Source organism: Salvelinus namaycush, chromosome 9 (assembly GCF_016432855.1).
Source record: "Salvelinus namaycush isolate Seneca chromosome 9, SaNama_1.0, whole genome shotgun sequence".
Lineage (NCBI taxonomy): Eukaryota > Metazoa > Chordata > Actinopteri > Salmoniformes > Salmonidae > Salvelinus > Salvelinus namaycush.
Window position 1 is genome coordinate 15,479,000 of NC_052315.1, and position 22,957 is coordinate 15,501,956.

Below are 22,957 nucleotides of genomic sequence, written 5' to 3' on the forward strand. Positions count from 1 at the left end.
GTAGGCTTACAAAGTCACCCATTCTATCTCCTTGGTCCATGGTCAAGGGCATGCACTCAGTCTATGTGCCTGTGCAGGTCAGTATTATTTTATTTTCTGATCTAATTTGTAAATGAAGAGACTACATCTTGAATTTCAACTACATATCCCAGAACTGTTCGTTTCTTTTTTTTACCCCTTGCAGGTGGCCCCGTGGCAAACATGTCGTCATTGCGCAGATTCAGTTTGAACCAAAAGCAGAGTGACCTTCCTCTGGTATCAGTACAGTAGCTACAGTAGAGGGGCGGTAGTAGCTACTGAAGCAATACACCGAACAGGTGACAGCACACCAGTTCCCTGCACACTAGCCTAGAAATGAACAGCAACTTAGCCGGAGATGAAGTTGGGTAAGATGTGATCTCCATATAATTAATGACAATTAGTTAAATAGCTATATACATTTGAACTTGAATCAATTATTACTGTGGTAGATCTCACCCGCATCACCACTTTTACTCAGCTAGCATTTTGTTAAGTATATGTACTGGTAGCTAGCTAGATAGTAAGCGAACGTTAGTTGACTTTAGCCTAGCTACTACTAGCTAATCGTTTGGAAACGCATGACATTGGTTTAGATACCATTTAAACATTACTTTTCAAGTTGTCATTGAATAATTCATTGAACAACTCAACTATTTAGCTAACAAGCCACCTAGCTAAATAGAAACTGAAACGAGTCAGCAGCTACAATGTTAGCGGCTAACTAGCAAGCTACTATATTTAGCTAACGTTAGCTATTGTGTGGTAAAAATGTGGGCACCGCACCATCAGGGGTCGAAGCTTTGCTATCTTCATGTTTACGTTAGTTGTTGCCAATTTATTTTGAGTGTGATGGTAGAAGTTTGATTGAAGTTGACAGATTAACAGATTTTCCCCAAAAAATATTAGAGACAACTAGCTAACGTTAGCTAGCTAACGTCTTCAATTGTAGCTGGTTGCTGGCGCGAGTTTTATTGCGCTGTTACTCACTTGATGAACTTGATAGAGGACTCTTTCAGGGCATTGGATTGAGAGGATTTGGATAATGTTGGTTTGATCTATCTAAATTATCCATACGAAATTATAGTTGAGGCTATGGTAACTTGCCTAGTTTTGAATGTCGGCATACAGATGATAAGAGTATAATGTCAAATATGTAGCTAACATTAGCTAGCCTAGATCGATGTGCAGTTAACGCTATTTTCAAGATCCAGCAGGGATCATGTATTTTAGCTAGCTAGCTAACGTCTCTCTTGCCTGGTTTATTTTAGCCTGCCCTGGATACGTCGCAGGAGGAATAAAACAAAAAATGACCTGAAGTATTGTCGGGGCTAAACAAGTCACCCTCTATATTCCAGCCTTTTAATAGGACGTTTTGTGTTGATACGAATCATCAGCTACCTACAGAAACACCCGCTCAAATACAACTCAAGCTATTGTAAGGTTGCATAAAAAGTATAGCTGTGTGGCACAGTCACTTAACTAATAGTCACACATTAACGCCACAAACCATTTGAGAATGGTTTATTGTGTCCAAGGACTGATGGACCATTTCAAGTGTCCTCAAAGGATGGCTTTTTTCTTAATTTTATAGGAAACTGTTTGTGGGTGGCTTGGACTGGAGTACAACACAGGGTGAGTCAGCTGTCTACTTACCAACCTGTCAATATTAGGTGTATTGCAATGCAGATAGTGTTGTGCTTGAACATGAAAGTGTCTGCATGGAAATGTTGTTCTGGAGTACCCAAAGGGTTGCATGTTATCATGTATTGCAGTTAAACCACACATGCAGGCTTTTCTCATAATTGCTCAGACCTAGTAGCTTTACATGAGTTTGTCTTCAGCCACAGGCTTTCAGAGCCCTTCTCTGTATCATGCTTGATTAGACAGTGTGTGTCTTTGCGCCACACTCTTCACTCTGACAGTGTTTTCTGAAGTTATGAGCAGTAGCCACAGTACTATGTATTTCTGTGTGTCCTTCCTTGGGATTACCTTGTGGGGGGGGGGGGCTTTCAATGTGAATGATATGACTCTTATTTGTTGAAATCTCTATGCCCTGCCTCCAAAGATACATGCCTGTAATGTAAATGTATTATTCATGCTTTGCATCCAGTGAACTTTTAAACACATTACCCATAATGTCAGGACACTAGGCTATGTATATATCCCTGAAGGATTCTGTAACGGCATCGTCCGACTCATGTCAATGTCCTCTTTTCTATCAGAAACTTTGAGAAACTATTTCTCGCAGTATGGGGAAGTAGTTGATTGTGTCATCATGAAGGACAAAACCACAAATCAGTCGCGGGGCTTTGGTTTTGTCAAATTCAAAGACCCCAACTGTGTCCGGACTGTACTGGAGACCAAACCCCATAATCTCGATGGCAGAAATGTGAGTGTGAAATACGTGTCTTTCCGATGATGCCTTTTGTAAAGTGTGAGATAAGGATTAAGCACTGAATGGGAATGGGGACTTTTTTCAGTAAAGTATTACACAGAGCTAATGAAGTAATAGTGAACCCATAGCGCACACTGGCATCTTCAGAAAACAAAAGACTGGCTCTCTGAAGGACATCCCTGGACTGTTCTGATGAGCTATATGTAAAGCAGGCTGAATGTTGCCTGTTCAGATGCTTAACAACATGTAACAGATAATTAACTGCAGACAGTGCGTTTTATATGCAGCAATATGAACATGGCCATTTTTCTATAATGAAGGTTATTTTCTTGCAATTAAATTGATTTATTTTAAATTGTGATTTACAAGTTAATTGTATTGCACATATTTAATTTATTCCATTTATATGTGGCCTTATTGAGTAGGATAATTCACCTGATAAATTGTAGGGAACATTTGAAGGTGCTTTTTCATTGAAGGCTGAGATTTCATCCTTTGCCTTTAGATTGACCCCAAGCCATGTACTCCCAGAGGAATGCAACCTGAAAAAGTACGAACCAAGGACGGCTGGGTAAGGAGCGTATTTCATTTCGTGGAGGCTAGGTACTGTATGTCCTCTATAGAAATAGGGCACCACGCCTGGGTAGAATGGATTGAATTGGATCCTTTTTGTCCTTTGATAAGCTGGGTCCTATATGCCTCTAGAAATCGCGTCTGTCACACTGAGGCTTATTGCTGTTAACATGACTTCTGCTAAAGAGCTTAAAATGTAATTGTTAGACTAAGTGATTCTGTAAAAATGAATTACGCTGCAATCCTGAAATAGCTTGTCTCAGTAATGCTGAAGCGAAGGCACTAGTGCACCCTGATCTGTGTGGACTAGTGTTTGCATCGACGTGACATTTATACCTCAGGGCAAAAGGAGAGAGAAGCTAATTTATTCTCGACTGTCTAGCTAGATGATGGTGAATTGCCTCGTCTTCAGTGTGATTCTCGATCTGGCTTTGAGACCCCATTCTTTGTTTCAGAAGGGCAGCAAAGCTGACAGCAATAAATCAAAGAAGATATTTGTCGGTGGAATCCCCCATAACTGTGGTGAACCAGAACTCCGGGAATATTTCAATAGATTTGGAGTGGTGAGTCTTGTTAAGATGCTGTATACTGTATTGTATAGCTTTATATATTTGTTTTATACCTAAAACAGTTACCAGGATCCAATACAGGAACTGCTTCTTGGAAGACCACAGGAAAAATATATTTTTCTGTTAAAATGCCATCAATTTGAGGATGTAGAACGTGTCAGTGTTCAAACCATAGAGATCCTATTAAATTAGTATTCTAATTCCTAATTCTATGGTTCCAACTGAGAGATGCATGCTATGGCAATACTAGTGGTCTGAATCCTAATGCAGCCCATGTTCTCCTTTGTGTAATCCAAGGTCACAGAGGTGGTAATGATCTATGACGCGGAGAAACAGAGGCCCCGAGGTAAAAGCTGATCTCGTTTTTCTCTTCCATACCTCCCATCTCTAAATCTCATGACAAACTATTCTGACCCAAATAGGATAAGCTCATTCATTCCCCCTCCACCCCACCCTCAATTATAACTATATCCCCTGTGTCTTGTGGTGGAACATCTTTTTCATCCTTAACCATTGAACTTTCCCCATGCAGACCTGTTTACATGGTGAGAAAGTTGAATGACGTTGGCATTCATTTAAGACATCTTCCCTTGACTTTGTGTGACAGAATCAGCTTCTGATGCGTATAGACTACATTTACACAGGTAGCCTAATTCTGATCTTTTGCCCTATTATTGGCTAAAGAGCCCATCTGATTGGTCAAAAGAGTATCAGAATTGGGCTGCCTGTGTAGACGTAGCCCCTAGACGTTTTAGTTCAATTAGGAACATGTAAACATGCTATAGTAATACATGTAGTTTGAAATAAGCTTATTGAGATGAAGGTTATTGTTTTTTGTTATTCAGGATGTGTGAATAGATTTTGGGTCTCATTTCAAACTTTCATATTCTTTGACGTAAGTGCTAACATTCCTCGTTTAGTTTGACTTAAATGTTGAAATAACAGAGCTTCACCTGTGTATTGATAGAAAACAAGGACAATTATGCAGATGATTCTGCAAAACTACCTCTAACTTCCTTCATACCGGACACAGAGACATACAAATGGTATCCACAAGTTAATCTGACTCTGGGAAGTAGATAAAAGGGTGCATTGCCAAAATCCCAAAGTATCCCTTTAAGTCAGGGGTGTTCAACTCATTCCACGGCTGGCCGAGTATCTGCAGGTTTTTGTTTTTTCCTGTCAATTAAGACAGACAACCAGGTGAGGGGAGTTCTTTACTAATTAGTAACCTTGATTGATGAATTAAGTACAAGGGTGTTGCGAAAACCCACAGCCACTCGGCCGTCCGTGGAATGAGTTTGAAACGTGCTTTAAGTGGAAGTCCTTACTCCAGGGGTGTCAAACTCATTCCACGGAGGGCCTAGTGTCTGCAGGTTTTTGGTTTTTCCTTTCAATAAAGCCCTAGACAACCAGGTGTGGGGAGTTCCTAACTAATTAGTGATGTTAATTCATCAATCAAGTACAAGGGAGGAGCGAAAACCCGCAGACACTCGGCCCCCCGTGGAATGAGTTTGACACCTGTGCCTTACTCAGTTCCATCTGTTTAAATTAGTTGACAGTTAGAATGACAAGACAAGCATGGGTTGATGTAGTTTAGGCTGGTCAGTTCTCTCAGAACAGTTTAAATATACATTAGTTTGGTCTGTTTGCTCAGAGCTGTTTCTTTTGCACTTGTCCTACATAGCAATGATGCAGTGGTCATGAATGACTTCCATAATTTATTCCCCCCTCTTCTCCTTCAGAATCCATTGATCTCTTTGGGGAGACAAACAGAATAGTTTGTCATCTGAATTTACACGATGATACACAGCAATAACCCTAAGATAATCAAGGATAATATCCAGACTTTTCTTTTAATAAAATACTTTTAAAGTCCGGCATTGAACTAAGTTTTCTTTTGTTTAATTTAGACATGTCTGATATATCTAAAAATATATATTATGTGTTTTCCCGTATGTAGAAAGTTAAGTATTTTTGTAAGTAAGCCCTTTCTATTTTTCTTTCTCTCTTCTCCTTCTTGTGAATGGTTTGAATGTGATTAATGGTGTCTCTTAAGATTTGTCTTTTCTCCTTTAGGTTATTGTGTACTGAGTGGTATCACAGAGGTACAGGCCAGATGTAAAATCCCCAAATGGAATGTGCAGGCTGTCAATTTGGGGTGTATACAAAGTTTAGATTCATCATATGAACTGAGTTTTGTTGCGCTGAGCAGGACCTAGGATGTTTTGACACTTGTATTATTTTCTAGGAATGTTTGCGGCTTTCAGTTTGCAGCAAATGTTCGACTTGAATGTTACCAATATGTCTCTAAATGCTTGAACTAAGTTTTGAATCTAGAATAAGGACAGGTCATCGATGGATGGTATTTTTAGTTGTAGATCAGGTGGCTTGGGAAGGCTTGACATGATATTAGAGGTTTCAAAATCTATTTTGTCTCAAAGGACATTGAATTGGAATCAGGTTAGGCCCCTCAGTGGAGATGTTCTCACAACCCAATTCTGCCACTGGTATACATTTATCAAAATGAAACTGGTTCAGTGTTGTGTGCTTTTGCAACTGCAAACTCTGAAAAGTTTTTTAGAGCCTTGGATGTGAAATCCCCATAGACCTTATCAGAACCAGGACATTTTGCCAATGTTTGCCTTCTAAATGTACAGTTGAATCAAAGATGGTATGGCTATGCTAAATTACAGTGCTTTATATCCATAAGTTCAGCTAGAGCTCTTTTTCATATCATGAAGAGACTAGTCATTGTGCTTAAAGGGTGTGAGAATAACCTAGGGTCTATGTTAGACTTTGTCTATTTCAATGTAAAGCTACCAGAGGATTCACCATCAATCCTTTATCAAGCCTTTGTTGATTTGCTACTTAATTTCACTGTTTTTGTTTTATATAGTAAGTGTTAAATCCTCACAGAGTGGGGTTTTTCTCCTTGTTTTGAAGGGAACTTTGTTTATCCCCCATGTAAACTCTTGACAGCATCAATAGTTGTTACTTACACATTCGGAAGACAAAATGGCCTATATCTTTGTGTTGCTGTTGTAAGTAATATTGTAATTTTCCATTTAGGCTTATCCTGGCTGACTCAAAACATAAAACCAAATTTAGGAAAGCTTGGAGAAATCTTTAGACATTGTACAGTTTCTGTTTCTCCATTTTTTGTTATGCATTAACATTGGATGCTGCCAGTTTGTGCTGCACAGAAATATACCAAGGGGCAGATCAAGGTGGGGTTTGGATGAAACGGCATGAAGTCACATCAATAGCACAGGTCAAATTGGAATCCAATATAGAAATGAATGCTTTGAGACCACTCAAATGTGTCTCGAAATCTATAGTTTTTATATTCCTCGGTAGTTCCACTGACTGCACTGCATGTAAATATATTACAGTTGTATATAAATTACATTTTCAATCCCCTATATAATACATGAATGCAGTACAAGCAAATGTTACTTAAATTTACTTTGCTATGTTAGAAGTATTTACAAATATTTTAAAATACTGAAACCCGAGAGTTAGCATGGAGAGGATTGGTGCACAGTTTATTGGATGATAAAAGTGCCTCCGCCCCCAAACTTCAACTTGTGTATTGCTGCAAGTCAGCGACAGCATCCAAGCCCCAGGAGCCTCCAGCTCAATCTTGATGGATCCCTGTCTTGCTGACCCCAATACTGTTCTTCATCTTGTGTTGTCACAACACCCTGCTACCTTGATTCACTCTTGGTCGTTGGCTAGGTTTTGGATTTATTACTTTCGAGGCCGAACAATCAGTGGACCAGGCTGTCAACATGCATTTTCACGACATCATGGGCAAAAAAGTGTGTAGTTGTAGTTTTATTTTACCCTCAAGATCAAACAGAGGCTTGGGCGACGGGAAGCATTGTTTGGCGCTGTTACCTTTGGAGTTACAGCTCTTATTTCCAGGGGCCACCAATGAGGTTGGTTCCTCTTTCATGAATGCCTAAAGCTCCTGTAAACCTCATATGATAATGACACGGCTGAAGATTACTGAAATTTGGTACTCCAAATATTTTCCTAAAGATCAGGGCACAATTTTTTTTCTTGGCTGCAACCTTTCAATGGCCTGGTTAGCCTTGTACTTGTTGCAAATAAGACTTGGTCTCCCCTCTGAAATATTATGTACAACTCCTGTAGTCGCCCAAGGCTTTGTTTATTTTGACCTCTCCTTTAGGGTGTTAAAGGTATTCCATGTCTTATTTCAAATACAATATTTACTCTGGCATTGGAGATTCAAGTTGCCAGTTTTGGAGCATATAATGGTAGATAAGCAGGGGTGAAAGTAGATTTTATTTCTTCCCGGTACGGGATCTCATATGTTTGCACGCGATTACGAGGGCCTGATCATAGAATTATAAATAGAATCCCTATTAATTTAATAGGATCTCTAATTTTACAAAATTTATGCTACCTTTTCATGTAGCATAAACACAACCAGTCATGATGTTTTCAATCTGATTGTCAAACATATGCTAGCTGTTCCTGTAGACTTCCAGTCATTGTGCTAATGCTAGTTAGTGTTGGCTCGGGAAACTATCTCTACCTTCATACTGGACGCAGATACAGTGGAGTCTGAAATTATTGACACCCTTGATAAAGATTAGCAAAAATGACTGTATAAAATAAATAATTAAAATACTGAGTTATTGTATACAAAAAAAAATGATTTTATGCTAATTGTTGCTCAGAGAAAGATTTTGTTTGACAATCATAAAAAAAAATTTTTTTTGTAAAAATTGACACCCCTGTTTTCAATACCTTTCAATAATTCACCTTACGAGGATAATTTTACTTCCACTGGTCCTGGGGCCCTTGTTAAGGTCAACGGCATCATGAACTTTACCCAGTACCCGGACATTTTATCCAAAAACTTGGTTGCCTCTTCCAGGAGGCTGAAACTTGTCCGCAAGTGGATCTTCTGGCAAGACATTAAGCGCAAGCACACATGAAGAAATTGTTAATTGACTCTGCTGTTATTCTCGCATGGTGAGGTATTGAAAAAAGGGGTGTCATATATTTTGACCGTAACCTTTTTGTGAGGAAAAAAAGTGTGACTTGTTCAACTAAATCTATTTCTCTGGGCAATTGTATTAGTATAAAATATATATATATTTTTTAATACAATATAGCTCAGTATAATAATTGCTAATCTGTATCAAGGGTGTCAATCATATTGAACTCCACCGTACATAAACATTTATATCCACAAGTTCATCAGACTCGGGAAGAAGATGATAAAGGGCCACATTGCCAAAAGGAAGATGATGATGCTGATAAAGGCCCACATAGCCAAAAGGAAGATGATGATGATAAAGGGCCACATAGCCAAAAGGAAGATGATGATGATAATATGGGCCACATTGCCAAAAGGAAGATGATGATGATAATATGGGCCACATTGCCAAAAGGAAGATGATGATGATAATATGGGCCACATTGCCAAAAGGAAGATGATGATGATGATAAAGGGCCACATTGCCAAAAGGAAGATGATGATGATAATAAAGGGCCACATTGCCAAAAGGAAGATGATGATGATAATATGGGCCACATTGCCAAAAGGAAGATGATGATGATAATATGGGCCACATTGCCAAAAGGAAGATGATGATGATGATATGGGCCACATTGCCAAAAGGAAGATGATGATGATAATATGGGCCACATTGCCAAAAAGATGATGATAAAGGGCCACATAGCCAAAAGGAAGATGATGATAAAGGGCCACATTGCCAAACTATCCCTTTAAAACACCAAAAATGTAATGACATTCAGCTATCATTATGCCTACACTTGTAGCCTGAATTGATGTCTACTGCTGTCTGCACGTGTCAGTCTCAGCCAGTCATCTGCCTTTATAGGAATGTCAGTGTTCTCGTTGAACCACCGCATTTGCATCGTAGGCCCGTAGGCCTGTATACCACCCATTTTCAAGTCCGTTCGCTAATTTTTCTTCCGGCTGTCATGATAAATGTTGTAAAAGCCTACAGTTTTCTTGACATTTTGTTTTAATTATTGTGATAGGCTCATGTTTTACCGGTACTGTGTAAGTCCACTTTCTTTTGCCGGGAAGACGTACCGGCTTACTTTCACCCCTGGAGATGAGTGTGTATTTTACCACAAAGAAATCACCTAAAGGATTGGTCTTGTTCAGTTATTTTTTTTCTTATTTTGTTGGCAGGTCACTTACTTTTTGAGCTATTTGATATATTTCCTATTCAACTTGTTAAAAAGTGAAACAACCTCAATTAAGTGACCTCAGTTTAAGAATCTCCATACTGTGTCGATCAATTCTGACAACCAAAATGGGTGGGTCTTTTTCAAGGGCTAGTTGAAGCCCCTATTCATTCACTACTTTCTCCCAATGGAGATTTCTTAGCTAATTGGGTGCCTAAAGCCACAGTTTTGTGATACCAGCAGAGTTTATTTATTCATAATTTATAGTTTTAACAAAACACTTTAGCTTAGCTACTTCTGAGACATCCTCTCTTATAGCAGTAATTATCTTGACAAAATAAATTTTAAACATTTGGAAAAAATTGCGTTTAATACTCCGACCCCCCCCCAAGCGAGGATACGTAACGTCTTTTATTGGAAGAGAACATTAAATGTCCACGTGGACATTTTTGACTTATTTACAAATGTTTCATAGTTTAACCCTTTCTGACCTCGTTAAATGTACAAATTAAAGCCATGTCTGTTCAGAATTGATGTATGAGACCCTACCTACATTCTGCTGTACTCATACCGACTCTCCTTGACTTTGTCCTGATTTCCAGCAGGAATTGGGGCTCGACTTGAGATATTTTTCTTGAGTTGACATTACCTTAGGCTGGGCCTTTGGGGAATAAAAGTTATAAAATTAGAAAGTGGAGCACATCAAACTGTGGCACAAATCCCATGTCTGCTGTTGGGGAGTGTACCGAAGTCGTTGTATCCATCACTCCAGCCGCGATGCCCGAGGGAGAGGACCCAGGTATCTGCGCTATAGGCGGGGGGGCCACTCATGGAAACGTGCCTGTAATTAGGTCGACAGAGAAGAAAGAGGGGAGCCAAAGAAAGTAGCACCACCTTAAAGCAGGGGAAGAATTGCGATTTGTTTTCCTCATGCAAGGTGACCCCAATAACTCAACCTCTATAGAGCCTAGTCTATTTCTATCTAGTCTCCCCCCTAGTTTTAAACCCATTTTTCGCTCTGGTAAACTGCTGGTATTGCTGTTGCTGGCTAGCTACAGCAAGTGACACTACAATTTTTTTTTTTAGGGCAGATAATGGCTGGTAGCCTCACAAACCATCTGGCATGTTAAAAGAACAGGCTTTTCAACCTCATTGAATGTTAGACCAGTCCAATACCAGGTGCTTCTATTCTGTGTGAGATGAGCAAATCAGATGGGTATTAGTCAATTAAGCACCATTGCAATTTTCTCCATTATCTGACACGGTATGAAGATTCATTTCTATATTGACTTATGACTATCCATTTCTATTGTCTGCATGTTTTACCTCTTATTCTGATAGATATGATACACATTTCTTTCTACATCCATTTCCCTCTGAAAAGTTAAACATAATTGAGATTATTTAAGCGTTAGCCCGGGAAAGGTAAGTCTTGACCTTCCATTAGATGTTTTTATAAAAATTAAAGGGCATAAAAAAACAGGAAATAGGAATTCTATGTTTCTCAGGTAGACCAGTTGTACTGTAGTTTTCATGACGTTTTTAGCACCATTTTAAATAATTTTTATGCAATTGATTTATCTAAACCTTATTGTGACTGAAATACCTGAGAAACATATTGTTAAGCAACTTTTTATCTGTATTAGGCAGCAGTGTTGGCTCAGGTAAGATGTAAAACAGAAACCCTCTCAAGCTGATATGTTAAAGATAAATATTAGTAATGGGTGAGTTTAGATAAGGAAGGGATTTTGGAGATAAATTACTGGTCTTGCAATGTGTGTCCTCCTTGTCCTTTGTCCAGGTGGAAGTGAAAAAGGCTGAACCTCGGGACAGCAACGCTCCTGGCCAGCTTGGACCTAACCAATGGGGACCCAGAGGCATCCTGAGTGCAGCCAATGGTTGGTCGGCACAGCCTGCCCAGGGCTGGCAGCAGAGTTATGGGCCTCCGGGTGAGTGGGAGACCAGCCAGGCACGGCTCGATCTCTCAGACCAGGAACATGACATTATTTTATAACTAGAAGAAAGATAGCATTGGAAACTGTTACAATGTCTGATGCCTTATGTTATAACATTAACATTGTATTTCTGGGTCAAAATGTAAAACTGAAATGTAACTTTGAGGAATGGTCAACTTACTGACAACAGTACCGTAGTTACCAATTACATATTGCAAGATTGGTTTTGTGCCAGCATAAATAAACTGTCAACTATTTTCTCTTTGAAGGAGTTTGGGTGTCTACAGGCCAGCCCTTGGGTATGTTTTGTCCTTGAATCACTTGACCGTTTCAGACATCTCACTAACTTGCTGTTTTAAATAGTAAATTGTCTTGTGACAGTTAGCTTATCAAGAAAGTATTGTGACAGACATTGCCTTGCACTTTGTATTTTCCATATTGACCAATTAGGTATTGTCTGTTAAGCACCAGTGTTATCACGGTGTCAGCTGTAATGGCTGAGGTCACTGCTCATTTCCCTCAAGACAGATAATGGGCTTAATGATTCTTACCTCCCTTCACCCTCGCTTGTCATGTATCATACAACCAACCCCCAAACAATCCTAGCGGTGTTCCTGTATCTTAGGTCAAGCAAGTGCTATTGTAGCTTTAATGCTGGAGTTCTAGAATGCACCACATTCATATACAAGTTGCATTTTTGTTATTTTTGACACTTCTCCCCATGTTGAAAATATTGTCTAATATGCAGTGTCTACTGACGGTCGGTTTCATCTAGGGTATATCTGAGACTGAACATGTAGCAATAGACACCTGTCATCGTGTGTGTATGTATATACGTAACTATACGTTGTGTTCTGTCTCAGGTGGATATGGGCCCCCTTTATCTGCGGGTCGTGGAGCTCCCGCACAGCCCCCCTCGCCATTCAACGCGTTCCTCGTCACAGCGGCCCCGGCAGGGGGGTTTGGGGCACCTCAGGCCTACGCTCAACAGGGATACAGTACACCACCTCAGTTTGGTCAGTAGCTGTGCTGTATTGTCATTTAAAAAAATAAAAATAAAGTGTTTACATTTATGTACATTATTTTGTTTTCATATCGTAAATATTGTGATTAACAATATTATGGGCCAAAATATGATTGCAGTGTTTTGCTTTGTTAAAAACGTCTACACACATTTACAAATACCTCTTAAGTATCTCTGAAAGGTCCGTGCGAGTTTCATATACAGGCATTGATGAAAGTCAGCTAAAACAGAAAATGGAGGAAAATCATTGTACTTTCACCGCCAGCTTTGTCTTGAAGAAATTGATAGCAGGTCTGCAGCACTAGCAGTGCTGCAACACCAACAGTAACACACACGTTTATGGTTCTGAAATATATTTTAATGTTGTCTTCACAAGAACGTTAATATAGTCTTCACAATATATTACTTTATATTACCAATATATGATAATATCCTAATATCGCCCAACCCTACTGCCTAGGGTTGCATCTCCTACAACAATAATCATGTTATGTTTCTTTTGATTATTATAACCTGTATGAGACATTAACATTTTATCATTGATAGTTCAGAATGTACAACATTATAATGATTCTTCCATCTGGCACTGGTTTAGGGTACAGTTTTGGCACGCCTCATGGTGACCAGTATGCACCACAAGGAGTGCCGCCCCCGCCCACGACTCCAGGAACAGGGCCGCTAGGGTTTGCTCCAGCCACCACACCTACTCAGGACATGAGCAAAGCATCCACGGGACAGCCGGACTTCCCTTACAGCCAGTATGGTAAGTAGAGCCTCCATGCAGTCCTCAGCCCCGCCCTCAACTCTACTGTTATTATGGCCTATACTGGATGGATCCATTATGTTGGATGCTTTATTGGGTCAACCGCTCCCTTGCCAAAGCTCATTACTGCAACCCTCAAACAAGCAGGAGCTTGCCTTTTGGTACAATTTAGCTTTAATGGCATCACATGCATACACACGCTTGCATACATACCCTCCAGGCCATGGAGATGCTATAGAAGTCCCACCATACCCAGGAATCTTCAGTGCCACCTTTTTCAGCATTTTTCCAGGTGGGGCTGTGGAATAATGGGGATGGGTAACCCATGGTAGGTTTGAATTTGATCATCCTGCCTCAATGTTTTTGAGAGGAGTTTGAATGCCCACCAAACTGCAGATAAACCAGGTAGATATTTTACTAGCAAAAGTGACAGGCAGTTTGGCCAACTGTTCCCTTTTTGTCACTGACTTGGTTGGCTTTTCTCTCCTGGCAGATGGTGTCGATGGATCCTGCATGTTATTTTTCTCTTGAGCGTAATTGTCCTGAAACCAATATTTTCCTACAAACAGATTACAGCTGTTATGAGAAGACTCAATGCAATACATCAGTATGAAATGTATCAGGATTTTTCCAATTACTCTCCAATTATACTTATTGTACCAATAAATCCAGCATTGTCATCAATTGTGGGGCTTTTGCACAAGGTCTCTCCCTCTTTAAACAAAATGCATTGGTAAATCCTTGCTTTTTGGAAGGTTAATTTATGTAGCCTAGTTAGTTCATTCTGTGTTCCCTCATTTCCTACTGGCATTTATCCTTCGTAAACTAAATACAATGGGGAGACACAGACTTGGATATATTGCTTTGTTAGTGTATAGCTCTTCAAGACAGTATACACTCAGTGGCCAGTTTATTAGGTACATCCATCTAGTACTGGGTCTGTCCCCTCTTTGCCTCCAGAACAGCCATATTATTTGGGGCATGGATCCTATAAGGTGTGGCGTTCAAATGTTGCTCAATTGGTAACAAGGGACCTAACGTGTGTCAGGAAACATTCCCCACAAAATTACACCACCACCGCCACCAGCCTGAACCGTTGACACCAGGCATTATGGGGCCATGGCCTCATGCTGCTTACGCCAAATCCTGACCGCCATCAGCATGGCGCAACAGGAACCGGCATTCGTCGGACCAGGCGATGTTTTTTCCACTCCTCAATTGTCCGATGTTGGTGATCAGGTGCCCACTGGAGCCGCTTCTTCTTGTTTTTAGCTGATATGAGTGGAACTCGGTGTGGTCGTCTGCTGCAACAGCCCATCTGTGACAAGGACTGACAAGTTGTGTGTTCCGAGATGCCCTTCTGCACACAACTGTTGTACTGTTCCATTATTTGTCTGTTTGTGGCCCACCTGTTAGCTTGCACGATTCTTGCCATTCTCCTTCGACCTCTCATCGAGGAGCTGTTTTCGTCCACAGGACTGACGCTCACTGGATGTGTTCTTGTTTGTCGCACTATTCTTGGTATACCTTAGATACTGTGGTGCGTGAAAAGCCATAGGGGGCGGCCGCTTCTGAGATACTGGCACCAATGATCATGCCACGCCCAAAGTCGCTTAGGTCACTCATTTTGCTCATTCTAACGTTCAATCGAACAGTAACTGAATGCCTCGATGCCTGTCTGCCTGCTTTATATAGCAAGCCACTGCCACATGACTCACTGTCTGTAGGAGCTAACCATTTTCGTGAACGGGGTGGTGTACCTAATAAACTGGTCACTGTGTGTATATCTATATTCTACCATAATTTATATTTGACTATATAAATTGTATATTTCCCTGTAACTGTCAGGTGTGAGATTCCCATCTTGTTCGGTGTTTCATGCTTGTGCTTTGCATACCCATCCTGCTCTTAACCATTAGCGTCAGCCGACTGATTTTAGAATAATTTAGTACAGTAACCATAGCCACAGGCAGCAAATGGCATTAGCAAGTAGCCCATCTACCCTATGTGTTTCTAATTCCAGATGTATGTGATTTAGCAGGAGTCTAACAGCAGTCAGAGAGTGTGTAATAAGGATGGGTGCACTGATTTTAGCAGGAGTCTCACAGCAGTCAGAGATAGTGTTAATTTAAGCCAAGCCCCAGGTGGCAGGTCTAAGAAGGGGACAATTTTAAAGTAAAGTAGACTCTCTATCTGGGTTCAGTCAACCTAGTCTCCTCGTCTCCCTGATAGGCTTGGGTAACTACCCTCAGGAGCCCTCTTCCTACGGACCAACGCGTCCTTCTCACAGTAATGGTCAGGATGTGCAGGGAGAAAATAGTGCAGGTAGGTGTGAGCATCGTCTTTTCCAACCACCAAAAGTACAGTTCAGTACATAGACATATAACTGCAACTTTAATGTTCCCTTGCATACTTTTGCCCTGCATGTACTTTGGTATGTTTGTGCATACAAAGTACATACTCCTAGATCAGTGGTAGTCACACTTTTTCAGCGGGCACCCCATTTTTTTCCCCTCCAGAATTTCTAGGGACCCCACCCCAAATCTAATGACACAGCCTTAAAATTGTTAACTTTAAAATTTTACATCAACAAATAATCTTACATTAATTTTCATCTCTTATCAAAATTAAAATAAACCAATAAATACATTTTCTAATTCCTTCTCAAAAACATTTGTATATTGTCCCATACAATAATCTCTACACATGACCTTTTGTTCCCCCACGACCCCGACTTCGAATACCACTGTTCTAGAGTATACTAAAATACAGCTACAGTATTCATTGACTTGAGGTTGAGTTATTTTTGTCCATATCTCAAGGTATGAATATTCAATCTAACTGTTACACATCTCATTTCCTATAGTAGCTGTAGTTTGTTATACTAACAACACCTGCATCCTCACTTTGTCCACTCTCTCTCTGCATAGCTTTGCTGTTATAAAGGGGATGATCTAATTGACAAAATGCGTTTGTGGTGTACTATGTTCAACATTGTTTATTTTTTATCTTGCTCTCTGTTATTTTGCGCTGTTATTCAATGTGATGGCAGTCAATTCACTTGTTGTTTTTCATATGCCATCTCCTTATGACAGCTAAAAGAATGATAATCTAAGGGTATGAAGAAAAAAAAACTTTTGGCTGGTGAACGAATACCCAATTATATTTGATTTCTCTGGTCATATTAGCCCCTCTGCTATTAGCTCTTCTTAATTCTTTCTTCCAGCCTTGTATTCTACCATTTCTATTGTTTCATTTCATTTATTTTTTCGTTACTCTGTACTGTCCGACATGAGTTGGAACTGTTCAGACCTGTCTTCACTGAATGTATGCAGTTCCCTGCTTCTCCGACTACAGTGGATTGCAGGGAGATGGTGCCATCCAGTGTCTGGGGAAAAAAACGTGTGTGTGCTTGTGTGACTGAAAACTGATTTAAGTATTTGTTATAATGTTTTCCTTTTGTTTATGCCTTTCACAAGAGTTTAGATTACATCTTTGAATCCTCAATTATAAGTCAATTGATTTACACTGGAAGCGCTCATTCCTAATTGGCTAATCAAACTCTGAATGTAGGTTCATGGAGGCTCACGAAGGAAGGAATACAATATTTAACATGAACATTAGAAGGCTCTGAAACTATGATTAATGTATTTATTATAGGTCAAATAAGGGACTTTCACTTAGCACCATTTACGATCCTGATAATGAACCTCTCTTCCCTGTTCTCCACCTACCCACCCTCACAGGTTATGGTCAGGACCTGAGTGGGTTTGGGCATACTTTCGCAGACCCCAGCCAGCAGACTGCCTCTTACGGGGCACCAACAGCACAACCGGCAGTGGGACCCCAGGCTACCGCAGCCGTTTTTGCTCGAGTACAGAATCACAACGTAACGGGCTTCCATCCATACCGGCGCTGAGCGTCTTCAACCGCCACAGCGCTCAGTTCTAAAGTCAGGGAAATGTGTTCTGGTGATAAGCAAAACTGGATTTCTGGATTGATGTTTTTTGGAACACAAATACACACAATTTGAGAAAAAGTGAACTCATAAAACCAGGGATTCCAATTACTTCTGTTACAATGTCACTTGATGTAAATGTTGATGTAAGACTTTTGCATAACCTGTTGAAATGAAAGAACCTTTGTTTCTCCCCCCATGTTTTATAGTAGGACTTAACCTATTGCAAAGTAGTTTTGATTTTCTGGTCAAACAATAGCACAGAGAATGGAAAAATTATATATATATATATATATAAGGATATGTATATTTATGCTGGATACAGAAATGAAAACAGGGTCTCAAGTTTCCTCAGCTTTAAATTCTAGGGAAAATGTTTTTATTTTTCATTTGGTGGATTTTGTTTACTTTCTGAGCCTTTATTTTAAAGTTTGTTTAAAATGGAAAATATGAATATATATTATACACAATCTGTGCAATTTTTTAAGACAATTTTGTACTAAAAATGTACACTTTGCTTGTTTTTTTATTTAAAGATGTAGACTTCCCTCAGGTGGCTGTTTGAGTGCATTTTGCACTTATGCAAAAAGAAAAGGAACTTATTTCAAATAAAAGATATCCTGCCTCTTGTTGCTGTCCTGCATCTTGGCCATCAATGCTTCAACTTAAATGTCACAAAATACGTTGGAGTATAACTACTAGGTATTGGTTAAGACTACCGGATTCTTCTAACCCCAGTGGCCTTGGGGTTAGTGTTGCTACCCTGAGATTTGAAGTTTGTGAATTTGTTCCCCGGCCAAGTCATACCGAAGACTGTAAAAATGGGACCTGATGCGTCTCTGCTTGGCACTTAGGCTCTTGCCCTATGAGCTGTTCCGACTTGGACAAGCCAAGGCTCGTGCAAGGCTACTTACTCATGCACTACCGTACCTGTACTACACTAAAATGACTAAAACCATTAAAATAAATTAGATAAAAGACCATATAGTGTGGTGTTAAAGTTGTACAAATGACTTACTAGGCCAGATAATAGCCTCATTTTCCTAAAACCTGACAATATGATGCATTTAAACTGCTGAGTCCTCCGTGGAAGTGAATGATTTGGACAATCATCAGTAGATGGCGTACTAGTGCTAAAAATAATTATCTAGTATCACAATGTACTGTATGTTTGGTATCAGCTTGGATTGAATACCATGTTGCTTACACCTATCAAATTATTTTGTATTTACATGAATCATGAAGGGGTAGGAGCTGTGTTTCTGGACAGGGCCACAGTCTGGGCAAAAAACATCCATGGAAATTTTCAAGGGTTAAATACAGTGGAATTATAATAATGGACCACGTTTCACTTACTATATCAACTAAAACCTGAATGTTCTGTCACACCCAATCAGGTAGGCCCCCCTAGATTATCAAAAATATATATTTGCATACATATAAACACTGAACATGTCAATGGTTTTCTCTCCCAAGGTAATGCCAATAGGCTTTAGCTCAGCGGGCTAACAATTCTGCGTTGTGCAAACGACACATTTTCAAACCCAGTTGGTCTCATGCTTATACCGTGGAATAGCCATCATGAAAGATTATTTTACCTATCATTAGCCTAACTACATTATCATGGCACAACTTTTGGGTGACTTTTTTTCTCTAGAAATTCAAAGGGCAGTTTTCCCAAGGGTGCTCTAGTTCCAGCTTTGGAATTTTTGGTTTGGTTGTAAAATCTATACTGAAAAATATACATGCAACAATTTCAAAGATTTTACTGAGTTACTGTTCATACAAGGAAATCAGTCAATTTTAATAAATTCATTAGGCCCTAATCTATGGATTTCACATGGGGATACAAATATGCATCTGTTGGTCACAGCTTCCTTTAAAAAAAAGTAGGGGCGTGGATCAGAAAACCAGTGAGTATCTGTTGTGACCACCATTTGCCTCATGCAGCGCTACATCTTCACATATAGTTAATCAGGGTGTTGATTGTGGAATGTTGTCGCACTCTTCAATGGCTGTGTGAAGTTGCTGGATATTGGCGGGAACTGGAACATGCTGTTGTACACATCGATCCAGAGCATACCAAACATGCTCAACCGATGGCATGTCTTGTGAGTATGCAGGCCATGGAAGAACTGGGCCATTTTTAGCTTCCAGGAATTGTGTACAGATCCTTGCGACATGGTGACGTGAATTATCATGCTGAAACACGAGGTGATGGCAGCGGATGTATGGCACAACAATAGGTCTCAGGATCTTGTCACGGTATCTCTGCATTCAAATTGCCATTGTTCATTGTCTGTAGCTTATGCCTGCCCATACCATAACCCCACCACTACTATGGGGCACTCTGTTCACAACGCAAACCGCTCGCCCACACGACGCCGTTCATGTCTGCGGTTGTGAGGCCAGTTGTACGTACTGCCAAATTCTCTAAAATGACTTTGGAGGCGGCTTATGGTTGAGAAATGAACATTCAATTCTCTGGCAACAACTCTGGTGGACATTCCTGCAGTCAGCATGCCAATTGCAGTCCCTCAAAACTTGAGACATCTGTGGCATTGTGTGACAAAACTGCACATTTTAGTGGCCTTTTATTATCTCCAGCACAAGGTGCACCTGTAATGATCATGCTGTTTAATCAGCTTCTCGATATGCCACAGCTGTCAGGTGGATGGATTATCTTGGCAAAGGAGAAATGCTCAGGGATGTAAACAAATTTGTGCACACAATTTGAGATAAGAATATGGAACATTTCTGGGATCTTTTATTTCAGCTCATGAGACATGGGACCAACACTTTACGTGTTGTGTTTATATTTTTGTTCATTGACTATATTATCAAAGATGGTGGATAAATTTAGATGTGCACGCTTCAAGGGGTCAAAAGTCTGGGTCTTGTGATTCTGTGTGGCCAGATAGTTCGTAACAATAGCTAGGTTTCCATCCAATTGGCGAAAGATTTTCATGCGAATATTCAAAAATCTGTGGGAACACCACAAAAAGTGGTGTTCCCAACAAACTGTTTTGTTGCTATTAGAAATCATTGCTTGATGAATGACATAGTGTAACCAAAATGTACTTTTTCGTGTTCATGTGCCGAATAAATATCTAAAGTGAATTGTTTGCATCTGATTTTCACCTCTACGGATAGTTTTGCCACAAAAACGGTTGCGTTAAATAGCAAATGTGCATACTCTGGTTTTACGTGCGCTCTAGCCAACAGCTCGCAGATACGGTGCGGGTAGGCTAGTTTACATGATGATATTATTATGGATAAGAGCGAGAATATTTTTATTTGTCAAAAAGCAGTCAAGCATCCATCATCATGTCACCAGAATAAGAACCTCAATATTTATTGGAAATGAGCATCAAGCACATCATCGTGCACGTTCACCACCCCAATGTACTGTATTTAATCTGCAGCCTAATAAACGGCATGGTTTCAAGAGTCGCAGTGGGAGGCCACACGCCATACCATCACGTGACTCCAAGTTTACTTCAATATGATGGTTATTATGTCAATATTTGCGCATAAAGGCAGATTTCTCATATAATTAATTACCGACACAAAAAGATCCCACCATGTCAAACGAACAAATTATGTGTCGGCATTTATAAAATTTGACCGAAACTTCCTATTCCCATCACAGCTGTCATGACAGTATTATTTTACCTTTAACTAGGCAAGTAAGTTAAGAACAAATTCTTATTTACAATGACGGCCTACCCAGGCCAAACCCTAACGCTGGGCCAATTGTGTGCCACCCTATAGGACCACCCATTTTGGACTCCCAATCATGGCCGGTTGTGATACAGCCTGGAATCGAACCAGGGTCTGTAGTGACACATCTAGCACTGAGATGCAGTGCCTTAGACCGCTTCGCCATTCGGGAGCCCGGTATGACTTTTCTTGCATAAAAATTGAGTGGAAACGTGGTTAATGACAAAAAGATGCCATATAGGGAATCGTAGATGGATCGTTTCAGCTACTTAGGGGTTCAAGCAGCAAAGCTGGTGAAACCCTATTGTTTTTGTTCCGGTTCATTCTTCTGTTTAATCTTCTGTAAGGCCGAAATTCACATGCACATTTCGTGAGAAGGTAAGTCCCAGAAGGGTGCAACCTGGCATGATGGTAAAGGGCCAAAAGCCACACCCTCCCATGCAATGCCATGACAATTGGCAACATGGTGGGCCTATAACAAGCGATTGAAAATGCAAACTTTGAAAGGCCATGCCCCTCACCCTGTGTGACCTAGTCATGAAATGTGGTACATACTGTGGGTCCATCTCCTCATAAGGAACACATTTGCCTCAAGAACCCATAAGGTTCACCATGAAGGATTTTCCACCATTTAGAATTTTCAGAAAAACAGTTCCAATGCTACTCCTCTTCCACCAAATGACCGATCTTCACGAAACTTGATATATGGTATCTATGGACCAAGGTCTGTAAACACACTATAATCCAGGATAGTATGTCAAACAACATGACCAATAAACATTCACATGGGTGTGGTCTGTCACATAAATGCATATACTGTAAAATCAGCCACAGATATTCGTACGTTTAACGAAATTTGGTACATGTTCCAAACACTGTGAAGACTCAACCTATGCAAGCACATTCATATCGACCACACGGTGGGCACATTTTTATATCTCTTTATCTGATGAAATTTGGCACAAATGCTCAAGGGTGTGAGTCTAGCTAACCTGTAAAATAGGGTTGAGTTTGGTCACATTGTGGTGCTGTTGGATAGGGAAAAACATTCACTTAAGCTTGTTGCCTCATAGCAGCCATATTATTTCAGCTAGAATCTTGGACAATAGTGTGTTTAAAGATGTTCATCCATAGATGCTATATACCAAATTTGTTGCCGATCGGTCGAGCGATTCTGGAGATGAAAACGTTTAAAGTAGTCAACAGCATTGAAAATGGTCCAAAATACATCAAAAGCATATTATTTTTCAGGGTCAGTTTGATGTTGAGTTCTGAAATTTGGCAAGTGTGGTAAACAGTACAGAAGTAGTTCATCCGAGGGCAATATGTCTAATTTTACCCTGTTTGAGCTAGAATCATGAAATTCGGTACATAGGTCATTCTCACAAGGAACACATTTGTCTGAAGGACCCATTAAGTCAACCATGATGGATTTTCCGCCACTTAAAATGCGACTCCTCTGGCATCGAATGACCGATCTGCACAAAACTTGGTACGTGGCATCTATGGACCAAGATCTCTCAACGCAATATTTTCCAGACTTATACCAAAAACAACATGGCCGTTATTGACCAATAAACATTAATGTGGGTGTGGTCTCGCACATAAATGCCTATAAATCACTCACGTTCGGTACACATGTTGCAAACAGTGTCAACATTCAAGATATGCAAGCACCTTTATATCGACCACACGGTGGTGCTATAACAGGCACATATTTATATTTCTTGATCTGTTTGACTCAATGATATGACTCTAGCTAACCTGTAAAGTGT

General features: G+C 40.1%; 1 protein-coding gene across 4 annotated transcripts; it reads left to right on the forward strand.

Annotated features, from left to right (window-relative positions):
* Window positions 1-279: 279 nt before the first annotated feature.
* LOC120053731 (DAZ-associated protein 1-like) lies at window positions 280-18,102 on the forward strand. 4 transcript variants are annotated; one of them, XM_039000941.1, is made up of 13 exons: window positions 280-386; window positions 1,613-1,653; window positions 2,244-2,410; window positions 2,922-2,987; window positions 3,445-3,552; window positions 3,856-3,904; window positions 7,300-7,382; window positions 11,561-11,708; window positions 11,984-12,013; window positions 12,578-12,730; window positions 13,334-13,501; window positions 15,734-15,826; window positions 17,248-18,102. In XM_039000941.1, the coding sequence occupies exons 1-13, from the start codon at window positions 355-357 to the stop codon at window positions 17,418-17,420; spliced, it is 1,311 nt and encodes a 436-aa protein (XP_038856869.1). In that variant the 5' UTR covers window positions 280-354; the 3' UTR covers window positions 17,421-18,102. The 4 variants fall into 4 exon arrangements, with proteins under 4 accessions (XP_038856869.1, XP_038856870.1, XP_038856871.1 ...); XM_039000942.1 differs by having other exon boundaries at window positions 3,448-3,552; XM_039000943.1 differs by lacking the exon at window positions 15,734-15,826.
* Window positions 18,103-22,957: the final 4,855 nt, after the last annotated feature.

What these genes read in the sequence shown, in the direction of transcription:
- LOC120053731 (XM_039000941.1), top strand. Translation starts at nt 355, where the DNA reads ATGAACAGCAACTTAGCCGGAGATGAAGTTGG. An exon ending in ATTTCAATAGATTTGGAGTG is followed by an intron (nt 3,553 to 3,855) that starts GTGAGTCTTGTT and finishes GTGTAATCCAAG; the next exon opens with GTCACAGAGGTGGTAATGAT. An exon ending in ACGACATCATGGGCAAAAAA is followed by an intron (nt 7,383 to 11,560) that starts GTGTGTAGTTGT and finishes TCCTTTGTCCAG; the next exon opens with GTGGAAGTGAAAAAGGCTGA.